Genomic DNA, 15611 nt, shown 5'->3' on the forward strand with positions numbered 1-15611 from the left:
CATCGCCAGTAACATAGAGCAAACTCCATAAAATTGTGGGAGGAAAGTGTGAGCTTGTTCCCAGTGCTGACTTAGCATGGGAGCATGCAGGTGGAAATGGGTCAGAACTGCTCAGCGCACATGCAAAATATTCCTGGATTTAGGAGATAGCAACACAGATGAGCATTGCTTCCCCACTCATTTAGGCAACAAAGTGTGTGGGGCTCACCCTCTTTAACCTCCCTGTTTGATAGGCTGGTAACTAATTTGTTGTAAGGGATCTTTAGCCCAGTCGTGAAAGCAGGTGAATTTGCTTGGTGAACTTGAGCATTGTGGATTGTGAGGGGGCAATGAATCATAGCAATAAATGCTTCACTGCAGATATGACAGGCAAAGCATGACTGAAAAGCAGATTCACTTTTGGATGGAGAGAGGAAGCTAGTAAGATCACAATATTTCAGCATTATGGAAAGAGGAGCCAGACATCTTCCACCCACACCCGCAGCAGGACCATAAAGGATGAAGTACGGCATCACCCATAATTCCTCTGAGGTGTTCCCCGCCTCTGTAAACTTCTGGATCTTACCGTAATAAATTCATTGAGAAAGATCAGGACAAAGCAGAAGGTATGAATTAGTCCTGTCACTGCTGTAAACAGAAGTACTTCTGATGGCAATGCCTCCAGTGCTGTTCACGCAGTCGAACTAGCCTCCAGGCTAAATATTATGGTCTGCAGCCTCAAGATAATTTTATGCAGATTGGTTTTCCCCTGCGACAAATGTCAAGCCTTTTGTCATCAAAATCAAAATTATTAAGGAATGGCAAATATGTGACGTTTTCCCCTCCAAATTTTTTCAATAGACATTTATAGCTGGAGTGGAAATTCTAGCCTGTATTATTAGTAATTTTGAACATGGAACTTGTGTGTAATAATGATAATTCTGAATCAAGTGCTCCAAAGTTCCAAAAATAATAATTAAAAAGGCAGTATTGAATTTGTCATGCTGTCTGGGAACCATATCTATGCCACCTTGCGTTTTGGGACAGAAGAAAAGCATGGGTATAAGTGTAAGAACATACATAATAAATACTTGTGTTTTGACACTGCACATCAGGAAGCAGCTGGAAAGCAGCCGTAGGGGGGTATCTTAATATTAGTGCAAGGAATGTGAGACTCACCTTGCAAAGCTTCTGGGACATACACATCTTGTATACCAACACCCAATACTGGACTTCAAACATTGTTGCACCTAAAGCAAAAAGATATAACAATGCCTACTGGTTTTGATTATTATTTTTTAATGATGCACAGAAATGGAGGAAGAAAAAATATCCCCCTTTTGAACCTCCTGCTTTGTGGTACTTAATGGTAAAGCCACTTCATTAATGCATGGTCTTTCTAATCTTAAAAATGCTTTTGCACATCCTTTTCAAATTACTAGTCAGGAGGAAAAGCCTTGGGGGCTGCTGCAGACATTATGATTTGCATGCAGAAATTAGTCTTATTACTTGAAGTGTGTTGCAAGTGTGTGTGTTTTCCCCCTTGAGCTTATTGACCAGACATTGGCTAGTAAGGAAAAAAAACAGTCATACAATTTTCTCTCCATTCTGTTTAGATTCCCTTCTTTCCCCTACCTCTTTCTTCCAAAGAGCTCAAGGCATAGCTGCCAAGTTTTCCCTTTTCTCACGAGGAAGCCTATTCAGCATAAGGGAATTTCCCTTTAAAAAAGGGATAACTTGGCAGCTATGTCAAGGTGGTATTCGCCCCCTCTCGCGTTTATCCTCACAACAACTCTATGAAGGATAGAATTGTAGAGAGTTGGAATATACTGTATGTGAATGTTGTTGAGAAGGAAAGAAAGTGGTTTTTTAATCAGCTTGTGGTCAGTTTAGTTTTTATTGCATGCACTCACCACTTTAATAGAAACAGCCCTTTAAACTTCACCCATGGAGAACGTAAAAGGCAGACTGCCCCACAGCATTCGGTACTCCTTAGAGGTTCTGAGACAATGTTTTCTTTGCAGACCTCAAAGAAAAGTTATTCTACACCCTCCTAGCCATGACTGCAGTGCTTTTCTGATTAGGAATTTTACCTGCCCCGCCCCAACATTTTGGCATGCATGCCTATGCTTGTGTTTATCAATAGGATTCACGTTTTCACAAATCCACACACTTTTCTTTTCGCTGTTCAGTAAAATGAACAGTGTGTCAATAGAAAGCTTCGGATTGATAGGGTTTATTGAGTTTATCAATAGGATTCAAAGGTAAAGTGAATTTTTAAAGTGTATTATAGTATGCCCAAAGGAAGCTAATTTTTTAAAAATGCATGGTTTCTTGCCTTAAGCTTTATAACTTCCTGTTTGCTCTTTTGGCTTCTTCTTGCCTCCTAGACTACTGCTTTGCTCTTAACTTTCTTTTCAAATCCTTCCGATATCTCCCTCACACTTTCTCTCCCAGGTGATCATTTGTACTCTGGCAAACACAGGGCAAACCCTGGATGAGGAGCTGTTTTGTAAACAGAAGCATGTGTTTGCAATCACAGGCATCATGCAGAAGAAGGGCAGCCTCAGATCAGCCTCACATCAGCTTTGCATCCAGGTTCAGCTCCCTGACATTTCTAGGTAGCACTGGGAATGACTTCTGTCTCAAACCATGCTGCCACTTAGCATGGGCAATACTGAGCAAGATGGACCAGTGGTCTGACTCAGGAGAAAGCAGCCTCCTGTGTACTTGCCAGAAATGAGGAATTGGCTGAAGCAGTTTGCTGAGTGCTCCTACAGAAGCAACCCAATGTATATAACGTATGAAGTGACCCAAAGCCCTTGTCTTAAGTTATGTGTAAAGTAAAGGTAAAGGGACCCCTGACCATTAGGTCCAGTCGTGACCGACTCTGGGGTTGTGCGCTCATCTCGCATTATTGGCCAAGCGAGCCGGCGTATACCGGTAGCTTCCAGGTCATGTGGCCAGCATGACAAAGCCACTTCTGGCAAACCAGAGCAGCACATGGAAACGCCGTTTACCTTCCCGCTATAGCGGTTCCTATTTATCTACTTGCATTTTGATGTGCTTTCGAACTGCTAGGTTGGCAGGAGCTGGGACCGAGCAACGGGAGCTCACCCCGTCACAGGGATTTGAACCGCTGACCTTCTGATCAGCAAGCCCTAGGCTCAGTGGTTTAGCCCTAGGCTCAGTGGTTTAGCCCACAGCGCCACCTGGGTTATGTGTAGCATGGCTTTTTAACTCCTCTATTTTTACATGTTCGCTTTCCCTTCTGTTTTATAATGAACACGTGGAGCTGCTTTCTAGTGAGGTCATTGGTCCATTTAGCCTAGCATTCCTTATTCTGACTGGATCTCGGAATGCCATATGGATGAATCATCCCTGTGAGTCCTCATCCCTCCACCAGTCCTCTGCAAAGGTTTGTGCCACACATCACCTGTGTGTGTGTGATGCCCAGTGAAACAAATGCAGGCTTTGTTGTTCCTCTGGCACAGCAGTTTTTCCACATTCCTGATTCCTGACTGTTTTATTGCAACATACTATAGAATCAAGTCTTTCAGGACTTGAAAGTAGTTAAGTGTGATTTATCCAACTGCTGTTTTGCCAGGCTAATCTTCTGTATATCGTTCCAATTTTAGTATATGTGCTGCCGAACTGAGCACTATCGAACTGCTGTTTAATTTGCACATCAGGCGGAAATGCATAAAAGGATCTTGCAACAGCAGGGAACCACCTTTTATTAACCAAGCTTGGTAAATGATGCCAGTTAAAAATGTTGGATTGCTTCCAAATTGCTTCTTTTCCCTATCCCTGGAAGGTGTTTTTTCCGCCCAATAGTAAACTGTTAACGGCTGCAGTTCATCCTATGCGATGGCTTGTAGAGTGCCAATTTGTATTCCCTACTATCCAAAATGATATTTTTTCATAAATGTGCATAAGAAAAATCACTCCAGACTCCAAGATCACTTGGTGCCTAAAGGCCTTTCATGAAGTGCATATGATTCAAACTGGCTTATTTGTTAGAAAATGAATGCTTTTGCACAACGCAGCATGCTTGGAATACAGCGAGAGGGGGCATTGCACATCTTCTGCAATTTCCACAGCTGATGTATATCTTTCAAACAGCACCCTGGGCTTCATTGCTAAATCACTGTTTAGAGAACATTTAAATCATGTGATTTAAAGATTTTAAAAAAGAATATTTTTAGACATTTGTTTAATCAACAAGTGATAAACACTGAGAATTAAAGTTCACTAGTGGCACACAAAGCTGCATCTATGTTTTGTTTTGTGATTCTCATAAGTAATCTTAATAAGAACCTACAGGATCAGGCCAATAATCCACCTACTCCAGCATCCTGTTCTCACAGTGGCCAATCAGATGCCTGTGGGAAACCTGCAAGCAGGATGTGAGCAGGTCGTATCCAGAAGCGCTACTGCCTCTGACTATGAATTTGTCTAATCCTCTTTTAAAGCCATCCACATTGCTGGATATCGCTGCTTTCCGTGGGAACGAGTTCTATAGTTCATCTGCTGCATGAGAAAGAAATGTCTCTTATCTGCCCTGAATCTTCTAATCTTCATTGGATGCACACAAATTCTAGCCCCATGCAAGAGGGAGAAAAACTATTCCCTGTACACTTTCAGTCCTAATAGAAACTGGGCCACACATTAGAAAATTGTGCTCCAAGAAAGATACTTGGAAAAGGAAACTAGCATTAGAAACCACTATTTTTTTCATGGTTGCCATACTTTTCCCCCGGCACTGCACCTGTGCATAAATATAACAAGGCTTATATATTTAATGTTATGCCTGAAGCCCAGATTGTGGTTAATCTCAGTCTACACTTCTTAACTGTGTTTAGAAGCTGGCTTGTTTCAATACATTATAGTTAAGACTAACCACTGTTTGTTGAGTTCGGATGATGATGATGATGATGATGATGAATTTCTATACCACTTTATATTTCCAAGAAAAAATCTCAAACATGTCCACAGTCCTTGTGGCAATGCTGATGGAAGGGCAGGGAGGAAGAATATGTAAGCTCAGGTAGAGGCTAGAATTGTTGTTGTCACAATAAACCATGGTTTGGTTGTGTATTGTGACACCTTAACGCAGGGGTCAGCAACCTAAGGCCAATGGGCCAGAAGCGGCCTGCGGAGGTCGTTTGACTGGCTCCTGAGCTCGCGCGCTGCACTAAACCGGTGCAGCGCAGCATGGGGACTTCCTTCCGCGGTGCCGAAAATCGCACCTGCGCAGACGCAGATACTAAAAATCACAGGTGCACACGTGATCCAGCCCACAGAGGGATCTCCATAGGACCGATCCAGCCCAGGCAAGATAAACCTTGCTGACCTTAACGCAACCAATGAGCCATTCCAGTTCAGAAGAATAATAAATTCAAAGAGTAACAGAAATGTTTGCACATTACAGTAGGTTTTCCCCACTGCGCAGCATTTAAGAAATAAGATGTACAAAGAAAGGGGAGAAGAATGAAAAGTTGCCACATTAAAATTTGTGATACTTTGTTCTTATCACACTAGATGGGTTCTCTTCCACCCTACTCCATAGTTAGCCAGGTTCTCTTTTGATAACAAAAATGTATATTTCCTTCATTTATAATAATTTTCAAGTTACTCTGAAAAGCTGTGAGTCACTTCAATCAATATTTTCAAATATCCCTGTGGTGACTAGTGATTACCAACTGCAGTGGCATTGTTCACTGGGGAATGTTCAAGGCAGCAATCAAGGATGTTTCTTTGTACAGAAGAGTGCGGTTTTTCAAAGTTCCCATTGAGATTGCTCGTGAGCAACCAGGCTGCCTACATTTAAAGCCAGTTTTGGGAACCTTAGGTGCTGACAACGTTAGTAAGCGCAGCAGTTACGAGACTGAATGGTGAACCAGAAAGTCAGTGGTTTGAATTTTGTTTCTGCCATGAGCTCACTAGGTGTCTTCAGCCACAATGCCTTGTCCTCAGCCCCCTGGGAGATACCCTGTGGCCACTACCGGTACCTGGTTGTGGAGGCCACAGCTCAAACAAAGGCATTAATGAGTCTTAAAGGAAGCTGTTAAACCAGAGAAGGTCCTGTGCTGAGTCAATGCTTGCAGCTGGATCTTCCTAGTATTCCAAAGTAAGGTTGTTCCTCCCAAATAGATCTTTCCTTCCAAGTGACAGAGCCTTCTGGCAGCCAACTAAGCTATGCACTGGGTCTAATGACACCTTTGCTGCTGAGGCCCAGAGGATGATGCAAGGGGGGGATTGAGGACTTGGGATAAGGTTGGAGGGGCCTAGACCTAGGCAAGGCATCCCTGTAATGGGTTATTCATGCTACCTTGGACAGCAGCAGGTCCCTCCATATCTTTCTTTGGAGCTGTGCCCTGTGCCTCTTCCACCTCAGAGATTTCTCTATCTGGACTGGAGACGTTAATGACTCCCTGTGGTCAAGCAGTGTTTTGTTTTACCAACCTTTTCAACCTGCAGCATCAGACAGTTCCCCATTAAAATGAAAAACCACAGCCTTCATAGCTGGTTATCACTACCTTCATGGCATTTCGAGGATCCCTCAGTTTCTGCTATAGAACTAAAATATATGTTTTGATACCAGTGGTTGTTTTCAGGCCAAAATGGCATTGGGTTGTACCCAGTGCTAGTCTTACTCAGAGTAGTCCCATTGGAATGAATGAACATCTTGATGTAAACTGCTCTTTCAGTAGATTTAATATATTTTGGTATGCATCGTGATTTGCATGTAAGTTGTTATTTTTCTTTGCTACACGTACCTGCTGAGGAGTAATGATACATTCTATAATGACACTTGGAAGCGAAGGGTCTGTTGTAGTTTTGTTTCGGTCAGTTAGTTTATTTGTTACAGTTGTTCTCTGCATGTTCGTTTGCTGAGTGATGGTAATAGTGTAATGCAATTGTATCAGCATATTTTATTCAGCCTATAACTTCCAGTGCTAATGTATTTACTTATTCTTGAAAAACCTAATAAAAATGATTAGGTGTGCTTAGTGTTATTAATATATTTCAGTCGTGTCCTTTGTTAACTTTCACAGGTAAATGGGATTCACCCAGAATGCAGATTGCAGCTGGAGCTTCATAAAGAGGAAATAAGGTGCATGGAACTTTTAAAAGATGCCAAAACCGTGGGTTTTAAAGGTAAGAAGACAACTTATGATGTACATGCCCCCAGGTATCAGGCCTATGTCTCAGGTACATATCTGCAAGGCCTGAGCCACATTTGTCCTTTTGCCTAAAAAGCAGAAAGTTCATATTTTGGGTTGCAATGTATGATCTAAGGTATAAAATGGATTGACGATATATGTTCTGGGCCAGCATTTTGGGAAACCTATGCTGAGTCACTTTCTTGCATGCTTGCAATAAAGTTTTTTTTTTTTACTTTCAAACCAATTCCACGTTTCTGGAAGTTTTCTTCACCTTCGCAGCAGCTTCGCAGTTTAGAATCCCGAGTTCTGTTGTTCGGATACAACACTTAGAGAGTGAAAAGAAAAGAGTGATTCATTTGTGTAGCTTTGCAGATAAGTCTACGAAAGCTACTGGCCTGAAATTTAAAGGAGCCTGTTAAGATGCTTGTAGCCTCCATTTCCATGCTGGCTGCAAATGAAAGGAAGGTCCCTTCTCATGGCTAGCATTGAAATGGGACAGTGTTATCTACCACCCCCTCTGCCAGCCTGCTGTATTTCCATGATTACTTACTGTAATTAGTAAATTACTTTTATTTTATTCCATTATACATAAAATAAATGTATGTACAAAAACAAATGTAAAAATACAAAAATATCAGAAATGACAAAGTGGGGACAAAGAAATGACACATCCATCCTCTTGAATTTGTCAACAAAATCAGAAGATGTGAGGGGACATCTGTTGGTAGAAACATTTAGATGTCCTTATTTCCATAGGTGCCAAGTTCCGGATTGAAAAATCCAGGATCAGCAGCGCTGTGGCACCGGAAGTCACTTCTACGCACTTCTGGACATGCGTAGAAGTGACTTCCGATGCCGCTCTGCCCATTTCCAAAATGTCTGCAGCGCCAGAAGTCACTTCTACACATGTCCGGAAGTGCGTAGAAACGAATTCTGGTGCTGCGGACATTTTGGAAATGGGCACAGCGGCATCGGAAGTCACTTATACGCATGTCCGGAAGTGCGTAGAAGTGACTTCCTGTGCCGGCGCGGCACCAGAAGAACATGGCTGCCGGCAGGAGCTCCGTAATCCGGGGGAATATGGGGTATTTTGTCATTTGGGACACCTGCGGGAAATGGTAAGAAAATACGGGGGTTTCCCGGGGAAAACAGGGTACTTGGCAGCTATGCCTTATTTCCTGCATACGGGGCCACAGTGTCCTGGAAGTTAGTTGTGCTGGTATAAATGATAGAATCTGACTACACAGTATAAAAAATGTTATGGGTCTTCTAAGCCTTTGGAAACCTTTTTTTTCCTGCCCTTGCCAGGTTCCATTCACTTTCATACCACAGAGATATCTGAAGGCCCTACAAGTATTCCACTTTTGTGCTGTAGATATCCTAGCTGCGGCCAGAAGCCACATCACTAATTCTTTAGCTTGCAGTTTTTGAATATGACTATCTCATATATTTAGAAGTGAGCGTTGTGGGGTCATTTGTCTGGTAGTCTTTAAGACATTATATACACATTAGACCAGAACTCTTTCATCAGTGGACACTCCCACCATAAATGAAAAGACATTCCTTACACCCCAATGATGACATTCTACCCCTCCAAGGGCAGGGGCAATGGGGAGCAGCAAATAGCACAGTGCGGTGCTAGTAGGTCCCTTTTGGGAATAGTGGAAGCTGCCTTGTATCAAATCAGACCATTGGGCCATCTAGCTAGGGTTGTCCCTACCAGTAGGCAGAATGAGGCAGGAGCTTTAGGTGGCAGATAGCTGAGGGGCAGGCAACAGTGAGGTGTTGGAGAACGACTGTGTGCTAAGCAATTTGTTCTGTGTCTCTGAGGTAGCTTTGGTGGAAGATGTTGTCCCTGTTGGAATATAGGGATGAGAAGCCCTAGATTCTTTCTTCTGCTGGGCAGTGGACAGAATTGAATATGCTAACAGTCCCATCACCAGTGCTGAAATAAGATTAAAAGTTGGTTTTGGTCCATGGGAGAAGAGGGGTGGTGCCATTTTCATCTCACACAGCAAATTGAGCTCGCCCTGCATATAGTTCAGTACTGTCTACACTATAGTTTTTCAACCTTGAGTCCACCAGATGCTGTTGTACTACAACTCCATCATCCCTGACCTGTCTGAGGATCATGGGAGCTGTCGTCCAGGAACTGTGGTTGAAGAACTTAGTTGTAGGGCCATACTTAGACTCTGCAGGATTTCCTTGCAGTACGTGAATATGTTTGGATTTATTTATTTTTTAATGATAAAATGTCTTATGGGGCAATGATTACATTTTTAAGATGAGGAGAAAGTGCTTGGAAGGAAGGCAGCTGATTCCATTCCTTTCCTGTCTCTGCTTTTAAAACAATTTTTCACTATGGCTTTAAGTGCAATGGAACAGAAGATTATCAAAAAGCAAATATAGAAGTGAAACATTTCCCACAAGTCAGTGCCTCAACCAAGGCCATCTGCTCACAGTGTAAATAAATGATCTTTCATTCTTCTCAGTAGGGAGACAATAAATACAGCGAAGGGTTTGAAACAGAAAAGTAAAAACATATCCGCCTGTAAAAGAAAATGGATCAGTAGCAATGAATTGAATTAGACTGGGTGCTGTGAGTCAGAATTTTAAAAGAGTCTGTTATAGGATTGTTTTTAACTGGCAAGAATATCTTTATTGGACAAGGATTATAAGGTTGCCAGCCAATTGGAAGGGTGGGTTGAGAGCCAATACAAGCCTGCGGGTTCCTTGCAATCACAGAGAAAAATGAGAAAGCCTAATTGCTGTGCTGGTTTACTTTATTTATTTTCAGTTTAATTGTTGTATTTATATTCAGTAGCCCTGTAAGATAGGTTAGGCCAAGAAATATAGCAACTGGCACAAGGTAACCCAGTAAGCTTCTTGACTAAATGAGGATTTGAATTTTGGTCTCCCTAGTCCTAGGTCGGAGGGACGCGGGTGGCGCTGTGGTCTAAACCACTGAGCCTAGGGCTTGCCCGATTGGAAGGTTGGCGGTTCGAATCCCCGCAACGGGGTGAGCTCCTGTTTTTAGGTCCCAGCTCCTGCCCACCTAGCAGTTCGAAAGCACATCAAAGTGCAAGTAGATAAATAGGTACCGCTCCGGCGGGAAGGTAAATGGCAATTCCATGTGCTGCTCTGGTTCACCAGAAGTGGTTCTGTCATGCTGGCCACATGACCCGGAAGCTCCCTCGGCCTATAGAGAGAGATGAGCATGCAACTCCAGAGTCATCCGCGACTGGACCTAACAGTCAGGGGTACCTTTACCTTTTAGTCCTAGGTCACATTCATACCATATGTTTAATTGCTATGATACCACTTTTAATAGTCATGGCTCCCCCCAAAAAAATCCTGGGAGTTGTAGTTTAAGGGTGTTGAGAGAACCCTATTCCTCTCAGAAATTGACAGTTCCCAGTTCCCTGGGAACAGGGGTTGACTGTCCGAACCAGCACTTGCCCTGCAAACCAGGATTGTAAGCCAGGATTTGATCCTAGGTTTGTTTCGGCTAGCAGAGTATGGATGAAATGATAAACTATGGTTTGTTTCAAAGCAGGATCAGTGTGCAGTGGGATAAGTATGCGAACTGAGACTCCTCACTGCTTATTCATGTAATGCCAAACCATGGTTTGATAGTCTGTTTAAATGGAATGTCTAAACATCTAACTCATTCAATCATGGCATTTGCTGGCTTGAAAGCGTATCTGACTGCAGCAAAGCTAAAGAATTGCTTCAGTGAGCATTTTTAAAAGGACATGAAAGTGCTAGGAAACTAGGGGGGGTTGTGACCTCCTGCCCATAACGTGTCCTATTTATAGAGCACACAATAACTGCTTTAGTTGAGGCCGTGGGGAACTTTGTTTTAAACGGAGATGCAATCGTGTTGCTTTTATGGTTTGCTACGGGTCCAAAAACTGTGTGGATTACCTCGTATAGATTTTCAGGATTAGAGCATGCTTAGCAATCACCAACCTAGCAGTTCGAAAGCACGTCAAAATGCAAGTAGATAAATAGGAACCGCTACAGCGGGAAGGTAAACGGCGTTTCCGTGTGCTGCTCTGGTTTGCCAGAAGCGGTTTTGTCATGCTGGCCACATGACCTGGAAGCTATACGCCGGCTCCCTCGGCCAATAATGCGAGATGAGCGCGCAACCCCAGAGTCGGTCACGACTGGACCTAATGGTCAGGGGTCCCTTTACCTTTTACTAGCAATCACAAAGCCCGCAGCAAGCAAACAACTCCAGAGATGAAGCTAAAGGATTTATCTAAGCACTAACCTCTCTACCTTCCGCCCACAAGAGAACTGTTAAAGGCAAAACACTGCTGGAACTCCCTAGAACTTCTAAGTACTTTAGAAGATACCTGCTGGATCTGATCAAAGACCCATCTAGTCCATCTTTGGCCAACCACATGCCTTTGGGAAGCTCACAAGCAGGGCATGAACGCAATAGCTCTCTCCTGCTTATCACCTCCCTCAATTGATATTCAGAGGCATACCCCTTCTCAGACTTGAGGTTAAATTTTTCTTTTCACAACAACAACAACAACAACAACAACAACAATTTATTATTTATACCCCGCCCATCTGGCTGGGCTTCCCCTGCCACTCTGGGCGGCTTCCAACAAACATTAAAATACATCAAATATCACAGATTAAAAACTTCCCTAAACAAGGCTGCCTTTAGATATTTTCTAAATGTCAGCTAGTTGTTTATCTCTCTGGCCTCTGATGGGAGGGTGTTCCACAGGGCAGGTGCCACTACCGAGAAGGCCCTGTGCCTGGTTCCCTGTAACCTCACTTCTCACAATGAGGGAACTGCCAGAAGGCCCTCGGCACTGGACCTCAGTGTCCGGGCAGAATGATGGGGGTGGAGACGCTCCTTCAGGTATACCGGACCAAGGCCGTTTAGGGCTTTAAAGGTCACCCCCTACACTTTGAATTGTGCTCGGAAACGTACGTTTTATTTTTCTATAAAACTCTTAGAATTATAAGCTGAAAAGTGTGGAGAGATTTTAACATGTGTGCGCCTGTGTGCAAAAAAAAACCTTAGCCAATGCTTACTTTAGAAATTCATTTCCTTGGTTCTTACCAGCAGGTTTGCAGCAGATTGATGAGAGGTAACAGCCATTTTAAAATACGAAAGTTGAAATATATTGAAAAGTCCATTCAAAATATAGGAAACTCCCCATTTAGCGGGGAGGGGTACATTCTGAGGCAGCGCACATTTAAGTGGAATTGTGTATATTGGGAACACCATTGAAAAAACCTGCAAACACCCTCTAAACCTCTGGAAACCCTTTAAAAAAATCCATCACAATCACTCCCCCCAAAGGGACTCCTGGGGTTGCACTTGCAGAGGCTTGTGGGATTGCTAGACACTATTTTTGTGCCGTTTTTACTCTCTTTTAGGGCTGCTTTTGCCTCTTTTCGTTTCACTTCTGGGTCCGTGGCAATGCGTGCATGCACATTTGCCTAGATAGTGCAGGTTGAAGCTCAGAGCTCACAATGCAAAGAGCGCTGGTGATAGAGGAGAAAGGATGCCAAAGCCTAACTGTTGTGCTTCCAGACTCACACCTTGGAGCCTTACATTAGCCTCTGATGACTCGCTCACTCTCTAGCACCAGCAGGGGAATGTTCATCAGTAGTGTGTGTGTACACGAAGAAAAGCAACCTTCCTATCAACATCTTTCAGATATTTTCCACAAGTGAGGGAAAGATGGACCTTTGCCCTTCATCTTTGGAACAGACCCAAAGACATCGCACTGGAGCAAAAGAAGTAATTTATTCGTCTGTCCTTTGCCACTGGTATGAATTCCGCATCCAGTCGAGCCAGAAAGTTACTCATTTTTCAGTATGTGCATAATCACCAGCGTTGCCAGACTTTTCTTAAAATATAAAGTTAAAAAATAATAATTGATTGTCTTTTTGGGATTCTTGTGTGTCAGGTTTCTAATGCTGCCTTTGGCCTAAAATCAACTTGGGGGGGGGGGAGAAAGCCTGGTCTGGAGTCCTGTACGTGGACTGAATCCTCTTTGAGGTGCCAGAATAGGTGCCGTAAGTCAAACAAATAGGGGTTCTGCCAAGATAGCTTTGCTAGCAACACCTAAAATGTGAAGTTACCCCAGATGGTAATGGACTGATTGTCCCTGGTTAGGATCAGAAATGGACCAAAACAAACCCTGAACTATCTCCCCCACAAACTTGGAAAATACAGTGGTACCTCGGGTTAAGAACTTAATTCGTTCTGGAGGTCCGTTCTTAACCTGAAACTGTTCTTAACCTTAGGTACCACCTAAACTAATGGGGCCTCCAGCTGCTGCCACACGATTTCTGTTCTCATCCTGAAGCAAAGTTCTTAACCCGAGGTACTATTTCTGAGTTAGCGGAGTCTGTAACCTGAAGCGTCTGTAACCTGAACTGTCTGTAACACGAGGTACCACTGTAGCTCAGTTTCTTCTGGCCCAATTGGACACAGTCAGCAGTGTTCAGTTATGAACTGAAAGTACGACAGAAGTCCCATGGATTCTGGCTGCCGTTTGTGTTCTCCAAGCCTGTACATGGTTGAAGACCAGAGCACATCAAATTACAAACACACCACCGCCCCCTGCTCCACAAAGACCCAAGGTAGAGCTCACAATATACCTGCACATCCCCATTCCACTGTTGTGGTGGCAGGGACATTGGCTTCCCCCAGAGATTGAGGGGGCTGGCACCGCACAATGTGCTCACATCACATGTTCACGCCACATGATGTGCCAGCATGAGATGCCCACGCCACATGGGTTGCACACATTGCACGGCAAGCACAAATGACATGTGCATGTCGCTGTGAGATATCGAGGGGCAAAAATTCTAGCATTACTTTATATGGTCCCGGAAGTCTGTTTCAAGCATTTCCCCCCCCCAGGCTGGACATCAGTGGGTGGGCCGGAGTCATGTCAAATAGGTTTATTGACAGTTCGGCTTCGCTCATATTGGGTGTAGGTTACAAAGCTGTAAATAACGAGATCAGTAAAAGGATAAGCCTCCAAGCAGTTTTGCATAGTCAAAAGTGGCTTACAAGCATGTTTTAATAAAATTGTTTACGATCTGAGCAGGAGCATACAGATTGGGGGAAGGGCCATAGCTGGCTGGTAGAGCCGGAGGCAGAGCTAGGTGCTCCAGCACCCAGAGCAGCGCACATGCTCACCTGGGGGTGGGGCTGGCCACACGTCTCAGGGGGGCTAGCCGTGCGCGGGGGCTAGCCGCCCGCCCGCGACTCTCCCCTGACTCCCGAGCTGTCAAAATGAAGGGGGAAGGCCCCTGGCAAAGCGGCGCAGCTCCCCCCCATCGGGGGGAAGGGGGGAGCAGGCCTTCCCCCTTCGTTTTGACAGCTAAGGAGTCAGGGGAGGCTTGGGAGTCGCTGGTGGGCCGCTCCCACCGCCCCAACCTTTCTCCGCTACTGGGTAGAGCACTCTGAGAGCCAGTGTGGTGCAGTGGTTAAGAGTTGTAGACTCATAATCTGGTGAACTGGGTTCGCGTCTCCGCTCCTCCACATGCAGCTGCTGGGTGACCTTGGGCTAGTCACACTTCTCTGAATTCTCTCAGCCTCACTCACCTCACAGAGTGTTTGTTGTGGAGGAGGAAGGGAAAGGAGAATGTTAGCCGCTTTGAGACTCCTTCGGGTAGTGATAAAGCGGGATATCAAATCCAAACTTTTCTCTTCTTCTTTTACTTTTTGTTATGAGAACCAGATAATGTTCACTGCAATGCCAACATTAAAAAGTGATCTTAAAACCAGAAGTCAAATGAAAAGTGCAGCCATAAAAGGGGAAGATCTTGCTGGCTGGCAAGTGATCTAGAGAAGTAGAGATTTACCCTTACCATGGGAATATATTTTTTGAACCATCACCAGCTTATGTCACAGGAAATGTTTCAAAACAGGTTATGCAAGATTACATATGCTCAAAGGATCTCATTGCATCTGTGTGAGGGACTCCTTTGAAAAACCAAACAAACATAAGGATAATAGATTACCACTTAGGAAAATTAGATTAAAAGCAGCTATGGAACACGAACACACACACACACACACACACACTATAGCATTTTAAAGTATTCAATCAACCCTGTGATTGGGGAGCAGTTTCACAAAATAACCTAATTAAGGTGATTGCATATCATTAACTTGTATTTAACTCAGGTAGTTATAATTAATAGATTGAAACCCAAAAATAATTAACATAAAGTCAGACTGGTTTCCAATCCATAACTGCTGTTTCATTATAATTGCTGTTTCTTTAAGATGCAATCAGCTCCATCAAAATAACGACTTGCGATACTTGATTCAGCCATACTTCCATTGTAGGCCTTACACATTTATTTATTTTTTTGCATAAATCATTAATGCACAAGAGGCTTGTGTAATTTCACATGTCCCAAAGTCCTTATGCATTTAAATAAACACAATAGCAAATCTAG

General features: G+C 43.6%; 1 protein-coding gene across 1 annotated transcript in view; it reads left to right on the top strand.

The window, feature by feature from the left end:
• Window positions 1-15611, top strand: part of VIPR2 (vasoactive intestinal peptide receptor 2) — a 46721-nt gene that overhangs the window by 607 nt on the left and 30503 nt on the right. The window contains exon 2 of the mRNA XM_035129544.3: window positions 7041-7143. Coding sequence (XP_034985435.1) covers window positions 7041-7143 — 103 coding nt within the window. The remainder of the gene's footprint in view (window positions 1-7040; window positions 7144-15611) is intronic.

This window comes from Zootoca vivipara, chromosome 11 (assembly GCF_965207765.1).
Source record: "Zootoca vivipara chromosome 11, rZooViv2.hap1.1, whole genome shotgun sequence".
Taxonomy (NCBI): Eukaryota; Metazoa; Chordata; class Lepidosauria; order Squamata; family Lacertidae; genus Zootoca; species Zootoca vivipara.